This window comes from Diadema antillarum, unplaced genomic scaffold (genome assembly GCF_040938485.1).
Source record: "Diadema antillarum isolate AM-2024a unplaced genomic scaffold, OU_Dant_1.0 seq00000871_RagTag, whole genome shotgun sequence".
In the NCBI taxonomy this organism is placed as follows: Eukaryota; Metazoa; Echinodermata; class Echinoidea; order Diadematoida; family Diadematidae; genus Diadema; species Diadema antillarum.
The window spans coordinates 826198-847123 of NW_027271737.1; the positions used below are offsets into that span (position 1 = coordinate 826198).

The window sequence follows — 20926 nt, forward strand, 5'->3', positions numbered from 1 at the left end:
GTAACAACTTAATTACCCACTCTTACAGAAAACCCCACCAGATTTGCTTCAGTGGTCAAAGAGAAATGAGGATCTTGAAGAGTATGTCAGGAATCCCTTCCCTTCAAGTTCTGCTCATATGCAAGTCCAAGAGCATCCATGTCCCCCATGTGGTTGAAAGATCAAGATGCCAATATATATATTTTTACAAGAAACACACTCCACCCTAGAAACAGAACAAAATTGGAAAGATCAGTGGGGATCGCCCGGGATATTTTTTTCACATGGAAATTTGAATAGTCGGGGTACGTGTATTTTGTTTCGCAATTTCGAGCAAAAAGAAGTGAAACAAGAATAGTATGATAAGGACGGTAGATTTGTTTTATTGGATATATCTTTATCAGATACCATCATCACTTTAATTAGTATTTATGCGCCCAATTCAGATGATCCGGATTTTTTTTATAATATTGTTATGCATATGGAACGTTATGAATGTCAATCAATAATATGGGGAGGGGATTTTAACTGTGTATTGGATGTTAATACTGATAAGAAAGGTGGGCGTTCAGTCACTCATTTTCATGCTGTTAATGTCATACAAAGTGTTATGCAAGAATTATCATTGATTGACGTATGGAGATTCAAGAATCCTCTGAAATTTAGATATACATGGCGGTCAAAACATGTGCAATGCCGATTAGACTATTTTATTTTTATTTCACACCATTTAGTTTCTCAAGTGAAACGTTGTGATCCAGGCTATAAAAGTGATCATTCTGCTGTCATTTGTTATATCAGAGTGAATAATGTAACAAGGGGTCGGGGGTTTTGGAAGTTTAATGTGTCTTTATTGCAAGATGAAACATACACTTCTCTGATTCGAGAAAATATACAGATGATAAAAAATAACTATTTGCAAGAAATGAATCCAAATATATTTTGGGAGTATCTTAAATGTCATTTAAGATCAATAAGTATTGAGTATTCTGTTCCAAAATCTAGGGAAAGACGTAATCACGAAAAATATTTATTAAATACACTGAAGAATTTGGAAGAACATATTTCAATTGATCCAGATTTTGATGTTCAAAGACAAATTGATGAATGTAAACAAGAGTTGGAACATTTTCATGAATTTAAAACAGAAGGTTATATTATACGTTCAAGGGCTAATTGGGTTGAATGTGGAGAACGAAATTCAAAATATTTTATTAATTTAGAAAAAAGAAATCAATGTTTAAAAACTATAACAGTTTTATCCACTGAGGATGGTGTAATTTTGAACTCTATAAAAGATATACTTAACGCTAAAAAAAGTATTTTTTGAAAATTTATATGCAACTGAAAACCCTCCCATTGTTGATCTAAAGGGGTTTGCATTATTAAATCAAGATAATTTAACCCCCAAATTGTCAGATGATTTGAAATTAAAGTGCAAAGGCCCACTTTCTTTGCAAGAATGTATTGATGCACTTACAACTATGCCCAATAATAAGACCCCTTGAACTGATGGTTTTCCTTCTGAATTTTATAAGTTTTTTTTATTCAAGACCTTGGTCTTTGTTTGAATCAAAATTTTCATTATTCCTTTGTTAATAAGAAATTAACAGTTGATCAAAGAAGAGGTGTTATAAATCTCATTCCTAAAAAAAGAAGAGCATCCATGTCATAAACTCGGAAGAACAGACCCATGACACGCAATACGACGATCCACATTTCCCTTTAAATACTTAACCAAATTGAATGGGACTTTCTGCAAAATATAGGTATGATGTTATATTTTTAGACCCTGATTGCATAGCATTCAGACAGTCTAATCATACTGAAATTATCAATGCGGAAATCCGATCGTAATTTTCTTGGGGGACAAATGCGTATTATTGGCAGTTATTATAGGACCATTCCCCCGCCCCGTAAGTAACGAAATATTTTACAGCCAGTCCTCTGTAAAATTCGTCTTGTGATTGTATACAAATGACAATTTATTGTCGACACACGCTAGACGCATCATTGTATAACCGTAATGAGATCCCACCGGTTTTATGAAGTTATGTTGACAATTTGTATGAAAATTGAACGGTGATGATTTATCAAAGCCTTAATGTTTTGTGGCGGTACTGCTAGTTTTATAGTCTCTTTGCTTCTTTTTGTGTCTGGTGGGTGTAATGCAGCTTCGCATGCCACATAATATATTGTACAATGTGCCAAGTGCCATTCTAAATGTACCTTTGCATACGATATCCTGTGATAAAGTATACAATTGATGTATCGAATATTATGATCAGAGTCTACTTTGATGCATATTTTTATCAGTGCCTTAATTATTACGCTCTAAATAGTGGGGACAACTACAGGAACTCAACCCACAACGTCTTTCACTACCACAGTGATACCATCCACTGCTGTTCCATCGACAGCCATCCCAACAACTCTTCCTCCAGGTACAGCGCCATCCTACTTTTTGCAGCTACACAACATTACTATTTTTATAATCTAACGTCAAAACCTTTATACAGTCATACTTTCCTGTATGAACTATAAATGATAAGGAAAGATTCTTCTGATGTTTGTCACCCGTATTCATACGGGGATACCAGCATGACATTCGATTTCTTTTTCACATTAAAGGGTGTATTGTGTAACTTATGCCATGCTTTCTGCAGGTGAATGTAATGAACCGCTACCTGTCGATGCAACCAGCTCAGTGAAGATAACACTTAATGACTTCAGCGGAGCTGGTCCGGTGGAAAGTGACAGCGTGACCGTCGATTCTCAGCTAGATGAGGACAAGCTCGTACAGATTACTTTCAGTGGAAGAAACAGTAACGTGCGAGTCAAGGTATCATCTTTGAGCATAACGCCATCTTCACCCAGTGGAGAGATTCCAAGCAGCATCCAAATAAGTGACATCACGTATTACGACGGTTCAAGCGAACCATCGCCGAGTACAGTGACTCCATCAGAGAGTCAACTTGGAATGTTCCCCTTGGATAGGTTACAGCTGAAACCAGTGAAGTCATTTGTCGTTACCGTGAGCTTTGGTGGTGTGCCCTCCCCCTCAGATTTCACTATCTCCTTCAGAGGATGCATTGAGATAGGTAACGCTTACCCACTCTTTTATTTTGATGTGAAGAGTATTATGATTTGATGAGAGTCATACTTGTCAGAACCCTCTCCCCCACAATTATTTTCTTAGAAATTCTTGATCAATAGTATTATCAATACACGTGAGCATTTGAATCGGTTGAATATTACAAAGTATGACTGCATTCAAGTGAAACCATGTTTTGGATGCATGCGAGTAATGTCATTGATCTCCTCGGGAGTAATTTCTTATAGTATCCACTCGTATTACTGTGTATTCCCTTTGCAATAATTATTACAGTTTGTGCGAAGTTGTGGAATTGCACCGTCTAAGTACAGTACTTCTTGACCATGAAATAAAGAAAGCTGTAATTACGTGTGTTTCAGGCCTAAGACACTTCTTGACATTCTTTCAATACAGAATTTCAAACAGTTTAGGGCTGTTAGTTTTTTTTTAACTTCATCAATGCTTTTGGTGATTATCGTTTCCGTTCAAACACGATTCTAAATTCATAAAGACGACAATTTTACTGTCGAGGGAAAGACCTATAACTTAGTACAAAATGTTTCAGATGCATGGATATAAAATGCTGGTCTAGGCCTCTTGAATTCTCTGTACGCTTAGATTTCGGATGGACGATAATTAAGTAACACCTTAGTAATCACGATCTATTCTGATCTCATGTCCCTGGTAAAATGGTAAACCTGGACACCGATGACCCGTCTCCGTTTATGAACAAAAGGAAAAAAAAAAACAATATCAACTATCAGTCGTTGTCAAGATCTCGTTTTGAGTCACATGTGCATAACTGAAAAAAAAAAATGTTTTTTTCCGACACCACAATTTTGGTGGGCCGCCTCAGCAATACATGATGCATCAAAGGTTATCGTGACTATGTTGAGGCATACACCAGTTTCTAATTTTCCGTGTGTGGTAATCCCCAACAGAGGAGCCGGGGACGACACCTGAACAAACTCCTGTTTTCACTACCACACCACTGATAGTATCAACAATTTCACCAACGACAGCCGCTCCGACAACAGGTGTTCTATCTTTTTAATTTCAATTTCAATTTTAGATTTAATCTATTTTAAAATTTTTCATTGAAATAGTCCAAACAAACAAAAATCATACAATTATACAATACTAAATTAACACGAGACATTATTAAAGTATTATTAAAAAGTATTTATTATTTAAATATGTTTCCAGTTAGTACACTGCAAAAAGTCCGGTGTTAGATAGTGAACACCGAGCTGGTGTTAAATTTTCGGTGCTCATTTATGGTGTTAAATTAACACCTCCGGGTGTCATTTCCAAATTTTAAACTGTTTTTTGAAGAGTTTCTTAGTAACTGCACTTCTTGTTGATTTTTTATTTAAACAAGACGATCAAGAATTTTACATTAAAATACTAGATTTTTGAAAAAATGTGAAAATAAATTTACACCACAGTAACACCAGCTGGTTTGGTCTCTTATTGAAGCTGGACGGGTGTTAAACCATTGATATTAACACCAACAAATATCAAATCAACACCATGTGGTGTCATTTTTTAATTAACACAAGTACAGTGTCAAAATAACACCAGGTACAGTGTCAAATTAACACCACGAAGTGTCAGGTGAACACTTTTCAACACCATCACAGTGCATTTTCTACACCTGTGTGGTCCTCTATTGAAGTTTGATCGGTGTTAGATTTAACACCCGTGGTGTTAGATCTAACACCGATGTTTTTACAGTATAGTCTTTGATCAATGTATTTTTTCTTTCTTTTTTTTCCTAAGTCTCAGTCAGCCCTGAACCATGCAAAGTGTTTTCTTTTCGATTTTTTTTCCATTCCCTCCCGTTCCTTTCTTTGATAATGATATTGCATACATGAAGTAAAGCGCATACCTTACCCCCAAAATAGGCATGCTACAGCCTTTATTCTCTCTTGCACTGTCACCTGCACACACGACGCACTGTCACTCGCACACACCTACACTTTTATTGTCTACTATACCATGCAGTAGTCAATGGTGCTGCTGGTTTTTTTTTCCATCTTGTTTTAAAGCGCCAAGTCACTATTTTTCTTTTCTGTTTTTTTTTCTCTAGCAAAATGTGTTTCATGTATTAAGATTAAGAGTTTTATGAGTACATATATAATTGCTGTTGTATATTGGTATCACATATTCAGACAGGGCCTCATCCACGTCAAGCTTTGCTTATGATGACGGTCCCCTGTACTGATTTCTCCGTTGTTAATAGATACAGTATGACTTAATATGTTATTTTGATTCATATGTCACTTCAGACTGATGTTGTTACGCAAATAATATATTTTTTTTTGTATTGATTTTTATGTTATCTGTATCATTCTGTTTTCATTTGCAATTGTATTCGGAGAAAGAAAATGCAGAAATAAACCAACCAACCAAACAAACAAACAAAGGAAAAGTCACCGGAATGTGCAACAGTTTGTCTCAGTATAAACACAAAGGCCTGTTTACGTTAGGGTTATGATCATATCACCTGAATATGATGGGGCCTAGGTAAAACCAAGCTTGTTCAGCCCCTGATCTCGGGATGAATCAGGGGAATTATGAAATACAGATATCTATTTAAATCATACTATGATTGGGGGGGGGGGGCACTGATTATAAAAAAATATCAAATACATGTTACTAAACAAAACCAAGAAATGCCACATGATGCAACAATATCAATATCATCTTACGGACATTGGGAAAACAACGATCAAATTTGATAAATCATCCTCAATAACGTTATTAATTATAACCTTATCTATATGATCATGTATAGTTTCCAATCTTTTCGTAGGAATATCATTCACATGACGGCAGTCGTTTGGAAGAGGAAATTTGGATAGAAAAAGTTTTGATAAAGTTATGCATCCTTAACATATACGGAAAGGTAGATAATAGTGTATGACGATTTTAAAGTATAAAGGAGGAATGTATTTAATCATCCACTTAAAAGTGAAATTCGTTTCCAGTGAAATTCAAATTTAAAAGGTTGCATAATTCATAATTCAGATCTAAGTACATTCACATAACGACCAGGAACACATGGTCGATAGCTACTACATCTTAATCATTATGTTTTCGATATCATATAGCTGAGTCAACTCAGTCAAGTAAGGTTCAACCTCAAGAATTTTCTTTAAAAATCCAATATATTACACATCGGCTATTTTCCTGAGGATCATCATGCCAATTCTTGTCAGTACTTCTTTAATAACTGTAATTGAAATGCATCTTGTAACCAATTAATATTTACATAACTGTACTGTATAACACAACGTCATGAATCACCTTTGCCTCTTGTGATGTTAATTCATATACTGTTGTCAAGCAGCCTAAATTCAAAAATGCAAAATCTAATTTTCCTCGCCTTCGTTTACGAAAATCTAATATAGTGGATAAGATTCAAGACTGGGAATTTACATTTTTCTTGGAATGAAATGTGTCTTATTTCAGAGGTAATATCCTCTACTGCCGCACCGACCACAGCTGCTCCAACGGAACCAACAACATCTCCAGGTAATTAGCAGTAACACATCTGTGATGGAATTAGTCATAGTCTTGCTAGCAGAAACCGCTGATTGAACAAACCCCTTTTAAAATGAATTTCGATATCAAACGAATTACAAAACACTGGATATCTGATTACATTGGGATTAAGCGGAAACTCACGATATTCTAATTAAGATTCAATCACCTGTTTAATGGGACGTCAAATAGAGATATTCAAATAAGAGAGCTGCCATCTCATAATTTTTCATTGATCGCGTACAAAATGAAATGACAAAAATTCAAATTTTCTGCTATAAAAGTGTCAAACAAATATTCTACAATTGCTGAATAACTGCAGGATAGTGATCCGTCAAATAAGTTTGGATTTTGAATTGCAACATTTGAACAAAAAAAAACCTTCAATATTTTAAGCACAACTTAGGAATTGTGATTTGTCAAATTTCAAAAAATGCCTTGAATTTCATCATATTTTGTTAAAATTGTAGCTGTTGTGCTTATAACATTCCACTCTTACTTTTCACTGTCCTCTTCTGACAACTTCTTTTAACTGTATAAGTGTATGTGTATGGATATGTATACTAGTATATATTTACACACTTTATGTATAAACATATTTATATTATAGAGTATAGAGTATACACGTGTGTGTCTGTGTGTAATTCTTGTATCACTGTCTTTGATACCCCCTCTCTCTTTCATTGTGAATATTCATTCATCTTCGTTCAGTTGTTCACTATCCTCGATAAGTTGTTGTTGGGATTTTTTTTTTTCAGAGAGTCACTCATCGTGTCTTGTTAATGAATTGAGTCTTGATGATTACTAGTAACACTTTCTCTGTCTTGCTCTTACGCTAACAGCTTGCCGAGACAGGGTGGGGACAATGACCAGAAATAGTGCATTTTATGTGTACGAACTGGTTCACAATGTAAAGTTCCGTCTGACAGCAATGGCGTTCACGTCAGAGCAATCGCCTCTCTTTTCCGGAACATACGTAGACGTCGACATCACAACTGATGGGCAGACGTGGTCAAATATCGTCACGGTATAGTCCTTCTCTTTCAGTTGTATTGTGTATAATGTGTCATGTTACCGTTGCCGCATGCGTTGATTCATTTGAGGGGTACTCATCTCAAATATCCACGAGAATTGAATGAACGCAGCAGCAATTATGTAAAGATCACATCAGTGAAGTTTGAAGAAAATCTGACAAAGTTTTCCATTTCTTTTTTCTTTGTTAACTTTTGGTTCTGCCATCGCTGGGTAAGAAACAACGATATAGAAAACACAGAGAGAATTCAGCCTATTTCCATTTTCTAGCACAATGAAAGTGCGATGACGTTAATACCTCTTTCAGAAATAAGGGGAATCCTTACATATTATGTTATTACAAACGAGTCTGAGGAATGTAGGCCTATCCTTTTCATTAAAAAAAAAAAGAGAACGAAATATTGTGGAAATCCCTTTTATTTTTTATTTTTTATCTCCCCCTGTATGATTTTTGTCTGAATAGGGACAACACATAAACTTCAGGTCTGGTGAAACCGAAGAGATTCCGATCCCAGATGGCCCACTGGTCCTGGGGATTCGAGCTAACTTCGTCATTAGTGGCGCAACGGACGTTTGGGCTATAGGCTGTGAAGAAGAAGGTGAGCTATATTCGCGTGAAATACCAAAATGGGCTAATCACAACGCAGGTAAAGAGGACATGAGTTGTATACTACCCATTGGTCCAATAGATGACACATTATGTACTGGTGGCTGTTTATGAAGTATATTTCTGGAAAATGATTGACACTACAAAAACGAGGAACAAATGCGATAAACTTCACAAGAGTTTAGGATACCAAATGCAGTGGCGGGTCCAGGCAGGGGTGCACCGGGCGCGCGCCACCCCCCTTCATTTTTTTTTTTGAAAAAAAAAATGAAAATGAAAAAATGCTTGCGCCCCCACCTTTAATTTTGTAAAGGCTCTTCCTCTTTACTTTACGGATACCTGGATCCGCCCTGAAATGTCAACATTGACCTTTGAGCCGCTTAATTTTGTCTGTGAAGAAAAGTGCCTAGGAACAGCTCAAGGATCTACATTTTTTATTTGTTGATCCAAATATTTCATTGCAGTAATTGAACAGGTCCTATATCACGAATGAAGATTTTATCACATTACACCTCTTCTTTGTCTGTTACAGGTTAAATAGCGTTTAAAGGAAGTGTGTCATTCGGTGATTTGATGCATTACGAGTCAGTCCAAGCTTTTACAAATAGCATGCGTGAGGAATTTTACACTTGAAATTTGTTCTCGTCAACGCAGTGAGTTTCTAGCTTCTCAACATTAGCCGCAGAAATGGTGACACCTCACCTGTTTTGCGTTTAATTTTCAGTTTTTGTGGAACTACAACTGGCAACATTCCAAACATGCAGCTAAAGTAAAAGTAGTCAAACGACCAAACAAACTGTATTAAGGAGATCGAGACTGATATCAAAACAATGCAAGATGTCAACACCGAAGTTGATTGAATGTAGTGCATGCATTTGAGTGTAAATACTATGATAACTCACGTGTCCTGTCCAAATGATGTTGGTCTGAGTGATTAAGTGGTCATTTTCCTCTTCTTTGTCGTTCTTTTTTTTTGCAGGAACAACAACTATTGGTCAGTCAGGTAAGTTTCATTTACAGTTTTTTTTTAAAACTATCGCTGAACTTAAAATTTTGGAAGAATGAAGCCGTAAAAGCTAGGTCTCTCCTTCATATCTTACTTCGGCGTATTCTTCTTAGATTGCTTGGTTTAACTCTTCGACCGTCTAGTTAAACATGCATTTCTTCTTGTTACAGACATCACAACCCCCAGGACTCGACCGACTCGGCCGACTCAACCAACAACCACGTCTGTTACCACTTCAGCAATAGAGCAAACAACAGCACCAGGTAATTCTTTCAAACAATTTTCTCATCACTTTGGTGCATTTAACCGAATTATGGACATTGTAGACTCTATTCGAAGAAAGACAATGTCAATATATTCAAGCGTATTTGGTTTCAACCTAATTTCCCTTGCAGTCAAAATCAAAATATCAGAAGACCATTAGCTATTGTCAAAATACTCTGGATGTTCCTTCACAAAATATTTGTTTTATGTCATGATATAAAGAATCTAATATCAAGAAATTGAAAAAAAAACAGTGTTCTTAATAAGACAGGGATTACCATTACCAATTTCTATAATTTCGACACTATAACATCAAAACGAATCCAACAGTCTGATTGGTTGTGATTGTTGAATTATTTGTTTCTTTTGTATGTCAGATAATTGATTTCTTCAGTTACCGTGCTACACTTTCGCAACAAAAGAAAGGGATTTTATATGCCCGTTCAATTCCATATTTTGCTCTTTGACTTATCCATTATGGATTTCCTTAAATCATTACAGCAATACAAGTATCTTCTTCACTCCCTGCATGGCACAAAAAAAAGTAGACAACAAGAACTTGAATTAAAAAAAGAACGAAAGGAAAATGTCCGTATCAATTGCACTTTAACGTTTTGATATAGAAGAAATTCACAAGCAAGTATAGGTTACCGCAAGTATATTAATGTTGCTTTCAGAATGCTACGAGCCACAGGAGCCACTGGAAGCTGTAAGTCCTTTGACTTATGAAGCCAGCTTCAGTCAGCCTACTACTGTCACTGGAATCAAAATACCTGCCAACAGCTTCCCTACAATGACCACAGTAGTGTTCAGGATCAAGCGCGCAGAAGGAGATGAATGGATAACTCTTCTTGCCGAAAACGCAGACTCGGGATCTGGTGACCTCTCTGGCTCTGGATCGGGAGAATCAGAGACCGAGGTAAAACTCTATAAGCAGATCATCATTTTCAATTTCATGATAGAACGAATTTGCCTTTTTGATAATTCTGCCAGTGTAGAAATGCAGGAGGCGAGGCAAAAACTAACTCTCAATAGATAATCTATTTCGTAAATGTTTTATTTTGCGATGTACGTGTTTTTCCTGGTTCGGTTTTATTTCTCTTGTTATTTTTTCCACATGTACAATATCAAATGGATACATAGTATGCACAGAAAGTAAAAGATAATATATATTAATGTAGCAATTGTCACTATGCGTCAACAGTGCTTTCCCTAATGACATAACAAACGAGAATGTAGAACGTTACCTAGTACAATAATGATTATGAGAGAAAAATAATTATACAAGAGACTGTCATCAGAGATAGATGTTGACTTTCACTGGGTCCCGTGATAAACATTTCTATCACTTGTCTCGTTATACGGATTATTGTGTTTATGTGGAGAACACAAAAACGTGTGCGATACACGGTCCACTTTTGTCATATTTCCTCCACAGGGCGAAGTAACATTTACTTTGAGTGACACTGCTTCAACAAACCTCTGGCTCCCGTCTGAGTTGGGACCTGTTCGGGCTATCCAAGCAACATTTGGAACTGAACTGAGTCTTGGAGATACGATCCAAGTCTACGGCTGCCAGGGTACGTGCGGTGTGCTTACATTATGTTAAGATTCTTCTTCAATTAGAAAATATCTTTTGAACGTGGGTTCAGTTAAAGGTGTTCAGTATTCAGCAAAACGTAATTATGCCGAGTGATTCTGGAAACAAAAAGTCGACGCAAAGAGCATTGAAATGCATTCTTCCTTTGTCGAATAAAACAGTGTATCTGTCGGTCTTTATTGATATCACATCCGGTTCTGGTTCAGTTTGTGATGTCACTAATCAAAATAGGTTGTTGCATCTCATTCGATTCATCGGGTAATGAAAAAGCAATTACCACAGGTGCAGAAGTTATACTTATTGTTTTCACACTTGTCCCTCAACCCAGGACCTACCGAAGCTCCAACCACAAGAGGTACCTCCCCTGCAGGTAAAGTTTCATACTTTCAAGTCTGATTTTGCTGTCTCCGTCAAAATGTCGATAAATTGCTGAGATCAGAGCTTTGTCATGCATCTATTTTTATAATTTGTTCATGCGCAAAGTAATACCATTTGAAACTCAAGGCAACAAGCCGAACAATTCAAGGCGCTCACCACTGAATTTGTCAATTAAAGGGGTGTTACAGTATTGGTAAAGATGAGAAGTGGGCTTTTTAACATTTGGCAAGATACCAAGAAACCAGTTTTGAAATAGTACAGAGCATACCATTTTAAGAGGAATTCAAAATTTATTTGATGGAAATTGGGTTTGGAATGACTGAAACATCCAAAACGAAAGTAAAACAAAGCGATCGTAATAAAAGTGGGTCCCACACTTTATTAGAATCGCTCTGTCTTGGATATCTCAGCCATTTCAAAGCCAATTTTCATCAAATAAACGTTGAATTCGTAATGGAATAATCTGCTCTTTCATATTTCATAAGAGGTTTCTCATTATCTCACACAAAAAAAAAAAATGTTAGAAACCTGAAATTAGGTCTCAACCAAAACTATACGATCTCTGTAAGACAAATGTTTCCTTCATATTGAAAGTGGTATAAAATGACTCTTGAAGCATATCTCCTTTAAGTGATGACATGTACAAGGACAAGCTGTAAAATGACACATTCCCATTCATTATCTTTGCGCACGGAAGGGACTTCGTCTACTGGTCCAGCAACAACGGCTGCTCCAACAGAAGCAACAACAACTACAGGTAATGGACATGGACATTTCACTTTCTTATCTTCGTGGGTATTTTTTTAGATCTTATGGTGTATTTCAAATTGTCAATTGATTTTCTTACATATTTAGGTCAACTAAAAATTGTTACAACCTTGATTTTCATCCAACAAGGGACCAATAAGATACCCATGTGATAAACCAAACATATATCTCAGTATCTAAAAGGTTTTAACATTTGAATATACATTACATATCAGGACCAGTGCCATGTAACTGGTTCGCAGAGATATTGTGATGCCACTTAAAAAAATACAAGAAGGTCAGAAAAGTAGTCCCTCCCTCATGTACTTACGTGATCCTCATAAAGTTTCAGGCGTCGACTATGGAAATATCGTTTTCTCTTCGATATATCTTTTCCCAGAAGGAACATCGTCTGCTGCGCCACCCACAACAACGGCTGCTCCGACACAAGCAACAACAACTGAAGGTATGCACATTTCTCTCGCTATTTGATGCTGAGAAGTGAGTGAAGTCGTTACAGCAACTCCCCCCCCCCCCCAAAAAAAAAAAAAAAAAAAAAAAATCATATGGTTTTTTTTTTCGACTGTTTTTTTTTTTCATTACAAAAACAACAATTCTTGGTCAGTCAGGCAAGTTTTCAGGAACAACAACTCTCGGTCTGTCAGATTCAATCACTGTTTTTTACAAAACTATTGCTTATTTTGAAATTATGGGAAAAAAATGAAGCCCCTGTACATGACGCTTTCTCCCTTTCTCACATCCCAGATCAATGCATTCTGTTTTTTACTTTAATGTTTGGTTGCAACTGTTCGACTGCCTAGTGAAACATGCGTTTCTCGCTTTTACAGAAACCACGACCGGCAGGATTCGAACGCGACCAACAACCACGTCTGCTACGACATCAGCAATAGAGATAACAACAACACCAGGTTACCTTTTCAAACACTTTTCATGTTATTTTACTGCAATAAAACGACGTCTGCATTATAATCATTATTTAACAATACTAAACTCAAATTGGTTTCTACCCAATTTTTCTTGTAATTAAAGTAGAATTATACTATAGAAAGCCCTTTAAATATTGAAACTCAAAGCGCTCAACAATACCCAAACATAAAATTGAAAACCTTCGGAATCACTGCAGATAAAAGTTCAAATAAAGAAATTTACTATGAAGGTTACGGAGAGCATTTCTTTTTTTGCCTTCAGAATGCTACGAGCCACAGGAAAATGCAAAGAGAGTGGCTGTATTATACACACATTAACATTATTTCACTATAATGAATGTTTGTTTCACTGGTAGGTTAAGGCATGGAACTTATTTCTGCTTTCAGAATGCTACGAGCCACAAGAGCCGTTGCAGTCAGTGAGTCTCTTGAAATACGAAGCCAGCTTCAGTCGGCCTACTACTGTCACTGGAATCAAACTACCTGCCAACAGCTTCCCTACAGCTACTACAGTAGTATTTAGGATCAAGCGCGCCGAAGGAGATGAATGGATTACAGTTCTTGCCGAAAACGCAGACTCTGGATCTGGTGACCTCTCCGGTTCAGGTTCGGGAGATTCAGAGACTCAGGTGAAACTCTAATACACAAATATTCTTAACTCCATTTTTCGGTAACTTTGTCTATGATACTACCTGCGCAGACACGCAGGAGGTGGGGGGGGGGGGGGGGTGGGGTGGGGCGAGTCGAAATAGATAATCGATTTTGTACAATTCGAATTTTCGATTGTGTTCACATTTTTGGAGTGGTAGGGTTTCATTTCTGTTTTTCTTTCTTTTCATATGTACGGTTACAAACGAATAAGAAGTATGCACAGGATGTAGAAGATACAAATCATTGCACCAAGTGTCACATATGACATATAGGTCACGACACTTTCCCTGATAACCTAACAAACGGGAAAGGAGTAACGTTGCCAACATTAAAATGATAAGTATGTCAACGAGAAAGAAAACTTAACGGAAAAGCGCAACCACGGACATAGCTTTACTAGGATTGGGTCCCATCTTTTATATTGCATCTCTTGTCTTAGACGGATTTTATTCGCATGGGGAGCAAACACGGATACACTGATCCTCTTGTCATTATGTCATGCACAGGGCGAAGTAACAATTACTTTGAGTGACAGTGCTTCAACGAACCTCTGGCTACCACCTGAATTGGGACCTGTCCGGGCTATCCAAGTGACTTTTGGAACTGACGTTGAACTGGGAGACACGATCCAAGTCTATGGTTGCCAGGGTACGTGTAGTCTGCTGTCATATTGTAAAAACCCAACTCTCATGTTACGAGTGTCTTTTGAACGTGAGCGTCTTTTAATGTTAAAGGGGATATGGCTAGTAACTGATCAGTGGGAAATCAGTGGGAATGCTGGGGAATTATTGTTCCAATTCTTGTGGGATTCATTTAAGAGTACATTATATGTCTATTGTTGTGTGCAAATTATTTGCTTCACAACGGTCTCATATTCAAATAATGTGCACTTCAATGCCCCGTCACTGTACAGGCATGCTAACCTGGAAACATAAAACTGCACATTACTTGAATATGAGACCATTCTGAAACAAATCATTTTCACACAGCAATAGATATATAATGTACTCTTAAATGAATCCCACAAGGATTGGAACAATCATTCCCCAGCATTCCCACTGATTCCGAATGATCAGTTGCTAGCCATCCCCTTTAAACGAGAAACTATGAAAGAAGTAGTGGTCACTATTAAACGAAATGTAATTTTACCAAGTGATCCGGAAAAGAAAAGTTCGACGTGAACGGTATAGGTGTTTTATTGTTTTGTCCGACAAAGTTCAGTGCAATAAACGGGTTAATTAACTTTCTTTAAAACTAGATTATGGATTGTATACATACCGTGAATACATCTCATTTTTATTCTTTAGCTTATTCAAAATCGATTGTTCGGGAAAGGGATTCATTAACTTTTTTTTAATTCCACATTTGCCGTTCAACGCAGGACCTACTGAAGCCCCAACAACAAGAGGTACCACCCCTACAGGTAAAGTTTCATATTCTTAATTCTCATTTTTTTATCTTTGTCAAAAAGTCGCCACTCTGTTGACGTCGCAGCTTGCCAGACATCTGTACTATTTTTGTTTACATTACCAAACTTTTGCCAAGATATTCTGATGCCTATTGAAACAAAATAGACGTTAGGAAAGAAAGTCTTTCTCCATGTGCTCAATAGATTTTTAAATAGTTTCTAGGTTGACTGTTTAAATTATATTTTTCTGTTTAATGAATCTGCTTACAGAAGGAACATCGTCTGCTGCTCCACCCACGACAACGGCTGCTCCGACACAAGCAACAACAACCGCAGGTAATGTATATGCACATTTCGCTAACTATTAAAATATTTAAAACTTAGTGGAATCATTACAGTATCAAAACCAAAGATCGGAATTGTCCGACTCGGCAGTTCCTTCTTTTCCACCCCGCCCATTAAAAACAAAACAGTTACAACAAAATTCCAGTCACACCGAAGTAAAAATTCAGGCCGCAACATTATCCCCTCTTTGTTTTTTAATTGTTTATTTGTTCGGTTATATCGAAATTTCGATATACATGCAACGAAAGAAAACTGCTGGTCTCCAACGGGAGTGCACCGTATGTAAACTTAAAATTAATCTTCTTCATAACTTACCAGAAAACCTAACACGTACCCAAGCCTGTTGAAATTTATTTCAAAAGGGATGTTTGATCAAGTGAAATACAATACAATCAAAAATGTATCTTTGGTTTTCTCTCTTAAAGTAACAATGAATAAAGAATGTTGATCAGTAAAAGATCATTTTTTTTCCACTGTGTCTACTTACAGAAGGGACAGCCCCAAGTGCCCCAGCTACAACAACGACTGCTCCAACGGAAGCACCAAGAACTACGGGTATCAAAAGATAACTTTTGCTACCTTCTTATCGTATTAAGGCGAATTAAATGTTTTATCCCACCCCTCGAAAAAAAAAGTTTTGTTTTTCACATTAATATTACCCATCATTTTATATCTGTACCAATATATCATTTCATTTATATTCCTCGATATATGTTAAATCCAACAATTAAATAGTTTGAAATCATATTTAAGTGTACATACATACTTTCTAGAAAGAATTCATTGTCTGACAACCAGATTAGCGTGTAAATGGAATTAACCGGAAGCCCAGTAATCACTCGTGCAATGAGTATAAAAGTTCGTTAACCATTATCCAACCACCAGGATGGTAAAGTCTGTTTAAGTTGTATTAGTAACTCACAAAATAGTACAAATGCAGAGCAGTACACTAAGATTTCAAGCATAAACCTTGCAGACATTACGATATATACCTGCAACTTATACCCTGCCTGTCATGACGATTATTCTGTCTTATCATAGAAAGTTATAGTTTCCTTCACACTCCAGAAAATTTTGCTGGTTTATCTGCCTTCAGAATGATATGCAAATGACGTCATTTTAATGACAGGGTTCAGAATATATGGTATAAAATCATTTATGTTGTTTCACCTGCCCATAATCACGAGTTTAAGAGGTTCAATGTTTTGTGTTGTTGTTTATAATGACTTTTCTTTCAAAACCATCTTCGTCTACATAATTTGACGTTTTGCAGAGGGAACGTTTACTACGGTTAGAGTGACTGCAACCACTGGAGCTGTTGAAACGACAATAAGAACCGGTAATGTACATGTTATGTCAATTAATTTCCTCCGGAAAATATCTGTATCTGAGATACTTCAGCAGTGCATATTTTGATGGATATACTTTACTCTTTTGGAAAGAAAGCTCGCCGAATTCCCCCGTATGCTTACTCTAACTTCATGCGTATTATTTCCCTTTTGACAAGGGCTCTTGGCTGAGGCTTGGATAATGCTAGCTGTGAGGGAACGAGTGACTTAACGAGAGACCGATTGGTTCTATCACGGGCGAAGAAGCATTTTATATCTATTTTGAATGATTGTTTCACTGGTAGGTTAAAGCATGGAACTTATTTCTGCTTTCAGAATGCTACGAACCACAGGAGCCGTTGCAGTCAGTGAGTCCTTTGACATACGAAGCCAGCTTCAGTCAGCCTACTACTATCACTGGAATCAAACTACCTGCCAACAGCTTCCCTACAGCTACGACAGTAGTATTCAGGATCAAACGCGCCCAAGGAGACGAATGGATTACAGTTCTTGCCCAAAACTCAGACTCGGGATCTGGTGACCTCTCCGGTTCAGGGTCGGGAGATTCAGAGACTCAGGTGAAACTCCAGGAGACAAGTATTCCCAACACCATGATCAGACAAATTTGTTTTTAATACTACTTATCGTGCTTATGTTGAAACGGAGGACACAGTGGAAAGCTGATTTACAATTGATTTATCGATTGTGTAAATGTTGCAGTTTGCTATACTATATATGTCTTCATTTGTCTTGTTTTTTCGTTTGGTTCTTATGTCTATAATTTTTTTCCATAATCATGTACAGTAACTGGATATAAAGCATGTACAGAAAATAGAAGATAAAAATAAATAGAGAATTACACTTTCCCTACCATAAAGAAATTTATAATATTGCTTACGTTGATAAATATATAAACGCCGGACAAAACTATACAGGAGACTATTATAAGCAGAACTTTGGTTTGGATGAGGCCCAATTATTTTACAGAGATAATACATATTTGAAGCTGTTATTGTTATAACGATTAATTTCGTTTGCATGGGAAACACGAAAATCACTGCTACGCTGTTTCCTTTTTTATCATTTTTATGCATAGGGCGAAGTAACAATTACTTTGAGCGATAGTTCTTCAACGAACCTTTGGCTACCATCCGAACTGGGGCCTGTCCGGGCTATCCAAACAACATTTGGAACTGACCTTGATCTAGGAAACACGATCCAAGTCTACGGCTGCCAGGGTACGTGTAGTCTGCTGTCATAATTTTTAGACCGCACTCCAGCATGAACATATCTTTTGACGTTGCCATTCATGTGAACGAGAAGATGTTTAGTATTCGACTAAACGTAATTCTGCTGAGTGATCCTGGAAATCAAATACAAAGTATCGACGCAAAGCGCATTTGAATGTATTCTTCTTTCGTCCAACAAAGCCCTCATTATGTCTTGTTTCTTTTGATCATTAAAACTGGATCAGTTTATAACATCATCATCAATGATCAACATTTAAGTGCATTAATGCCATCATGTGAATGCAACTCATTCGATTCACCGGTTTGCACAAAATCAGTTGCCCTGGGTAGATGACTTATTTCTTTTTTGAAACATTTGCCTTTCAAAGCAGGAACTGCTGAAGGTACGAAGTTTCATATAATTTCAAGTTGCATTTCTTTCTCGATACTGAAACATGTCTGAAATTGTCAAAATGCAAAAAGAGAAAAAAAAAGTAGTGGCTTAAGAAGCCTTTCTCCCTTTCGGTAAATACGCGCCCTGTTGATACCTTCACATATGACCTGTAAAATCATACATTCCCATTCATTGCCTTTGCGCACAGAAGGGACTTCGTCTACTGGTCCAGCGACAACAACGGCTGCTCCAACAGAAGCAACAACAACTACAGGTAATGGACATGCTCATATCGCCCACTTTTTATTATTTCTTTTTTTATCTTTTTGCATAAAATCTCATTTTTGTCCTATTGTGGAAGACAGCAAATTATAAGCTCTCTTTCTTATTTACTCTTTTCCTCTTGGAGATCTCTGCTCCCTTGATTTTTATCCATCAGGGGATTGATGAGATACTCATATAACATACACGAAATCTACACAGTGACAGCATTTGAAATATATATGGACCACTGCCGTGCATTGAATACAGACGAAGTAATCACTTTGCCAAATCTATTGTGTCTATTGTGATGCCTCTTGAGAGAAAATATAATAAGGTCAAAAAGTAGTTCCCCTCCATGTACTCTGTGATCCTACAGTTTCAGGCGTTGACAATGGAAATGCCGTTTTATCAATATCCCTGCTTACAGAAGGAACATCGTCTGCTGCTCCATCCACAACAACGGGTGCTCCTACACAAGCAACAACGACTGCAGGTATGCACATTTCTCTTGCTATAATGCTTAATGATTAGTGGAATCGTTACAGTAAATCTAAAAAGCGAAATTATCCCAACCAACACCCTTTCTCCATTCCATGTACAAAAAGAAATCTTGATGCCATTATTTGAAGAAAAAAAAACTATATTTAAACGTAAATCAGCTCCCACACTAGCTGGAACACAAACCTTGTTTAATTGTATGTCAAAAGAACCCTGCTTAAAAGGAAATACCATACAACAAGAAGAGATCTTCGGTTTTCCTTCTCAGTGTAAAAATGAATTAGAATGTTAAAAGAAAAAAATGTTTTTTTTCTTTCGACAAGAATTTGATTTTTGTATTTGTTGGTTTCATCTGTTGTTCTAATGTCTACTAATATCTACTAATATTAGTTAAAATGTTAAAGTAAACTGCAATTATTATATTCTCCTCTGCTCCTCGAATTTAAGGGAATGTTTCATTTACAAATAATTGAGTCTCGTTTCACAATTTGATTTGCAATTTTTGTTCGACTAGTTATATCCCGAACATCTAGCGGAAAAAAAAAGATAGTCAAAGGGGAAAGAAACCGCAGTCATGAACTCAAAACCTATCAAAGCAATGCCATTTTCTTAGAGAGTGAAGGAAAGCATTAATACGGCAATGTATTATAAATTGTGCATGCATTCAAATTTTATGAATTATCTTGATAACTCACAAAATTATTCTTTAAAGAAAGATGAGATCGTCCGATCACTAAAAGTCCATGTTTCTTTTTCTTGGTATGTTTTGTTTTGTTTTTATTTCAGAATCAACAACTCTTGGTCAATCAGGTAGGTTTTCACCACTGTTGTTTTGTTGTTGTTGGTATTCTTTTTTTTTTTACTCTTGTTCATTTTGAAATGGTGGATTTTTCTTTTTGATTGCTTGGTTTAACTGTTCGACCGTCAAGTTAGACATGCATTTCTTCTTGTTACAGAAATCACAACCCCCAGGACTCGGCCGACTCGACCAACAACCACGTCTGTTACCACTTCAGCAATAGAGCAAACAACAACACCAGGTAATCCTTTCAAAACAATTTTCATGTTATTTCACTGCAATGAAACGACGTCTGCACAATGTGGACGTCGAGTTAAAAACAATACAAACAAACACACACACATTTCAAAGCATTCAAACTCAAAATTGGTTTCTACTTAATTTTCCTTCTAATCAAAAGAAGAATACAATGTACTCAATAAAAAGCCCGTAAGCAATAAGCAAAGTCAAAAAAGCTCTAACCTGAACCCAAACGTAGAACATTAAAAACTTTCGGATTTACTGCAGTTAAAAAGCTTGAATAAAATTACTAGCAGAGACTCAGGTAAAACTCGAACACACAAATATTCTGAATTCCGTGATTTGATAACTTTGTCTCTTGTAATACCTGTGTGGATACGCGGCAGGACGCGGGAATGAATCTAAATAGATAATCGATTTTGTATATTTCAAATTTTGCGATTGTGCTCACTTTTTTTCTTTAAAGAGAATTGGTTTCATTTCTGGTGCTATTTATTTTCATTATGTACGGTTACAAACGAAAAAAAAAACCCCAGTAAGCACAGGAGGTGGAAGATACAAATCATT

The 20926-nt window shown here is 36.6% G+C and overlaps 1 protein-coding gene across 1 annotated transcript in view; it reads left to right on the top strand.

The window, feature by feature from the left end:
• The window catches only part of LOC139740673 (uncharacterized), a 161612-nt gene that overhangs the window by 54594 nt on the left and 86092 nt on the right, over positions 1–20926 (top strand). Inside the window, exons 35-40 of the mRNA XM_071651245.1 lie at positions 4015–4110; positions 6551–6613; positions 7465–7649; positions 8118–8253; positions 9241–9264; positions 9438–9530. Of these exons, the coding sequence (XP_071507346.1) occupies positions 4015–4110; positions 6551–6613; positions 7465–7649; positions 8118–8253; positions 9241–9264; positions 9438–9530 (597 nt within the window). The remainder of the gene's footprint in view (positions 1–4014; positions 4111–6550; positions 6614–7464; positions 7650–8117; positions 8254–9240; positions 9265–9437; positions 9531–20926) is intronic.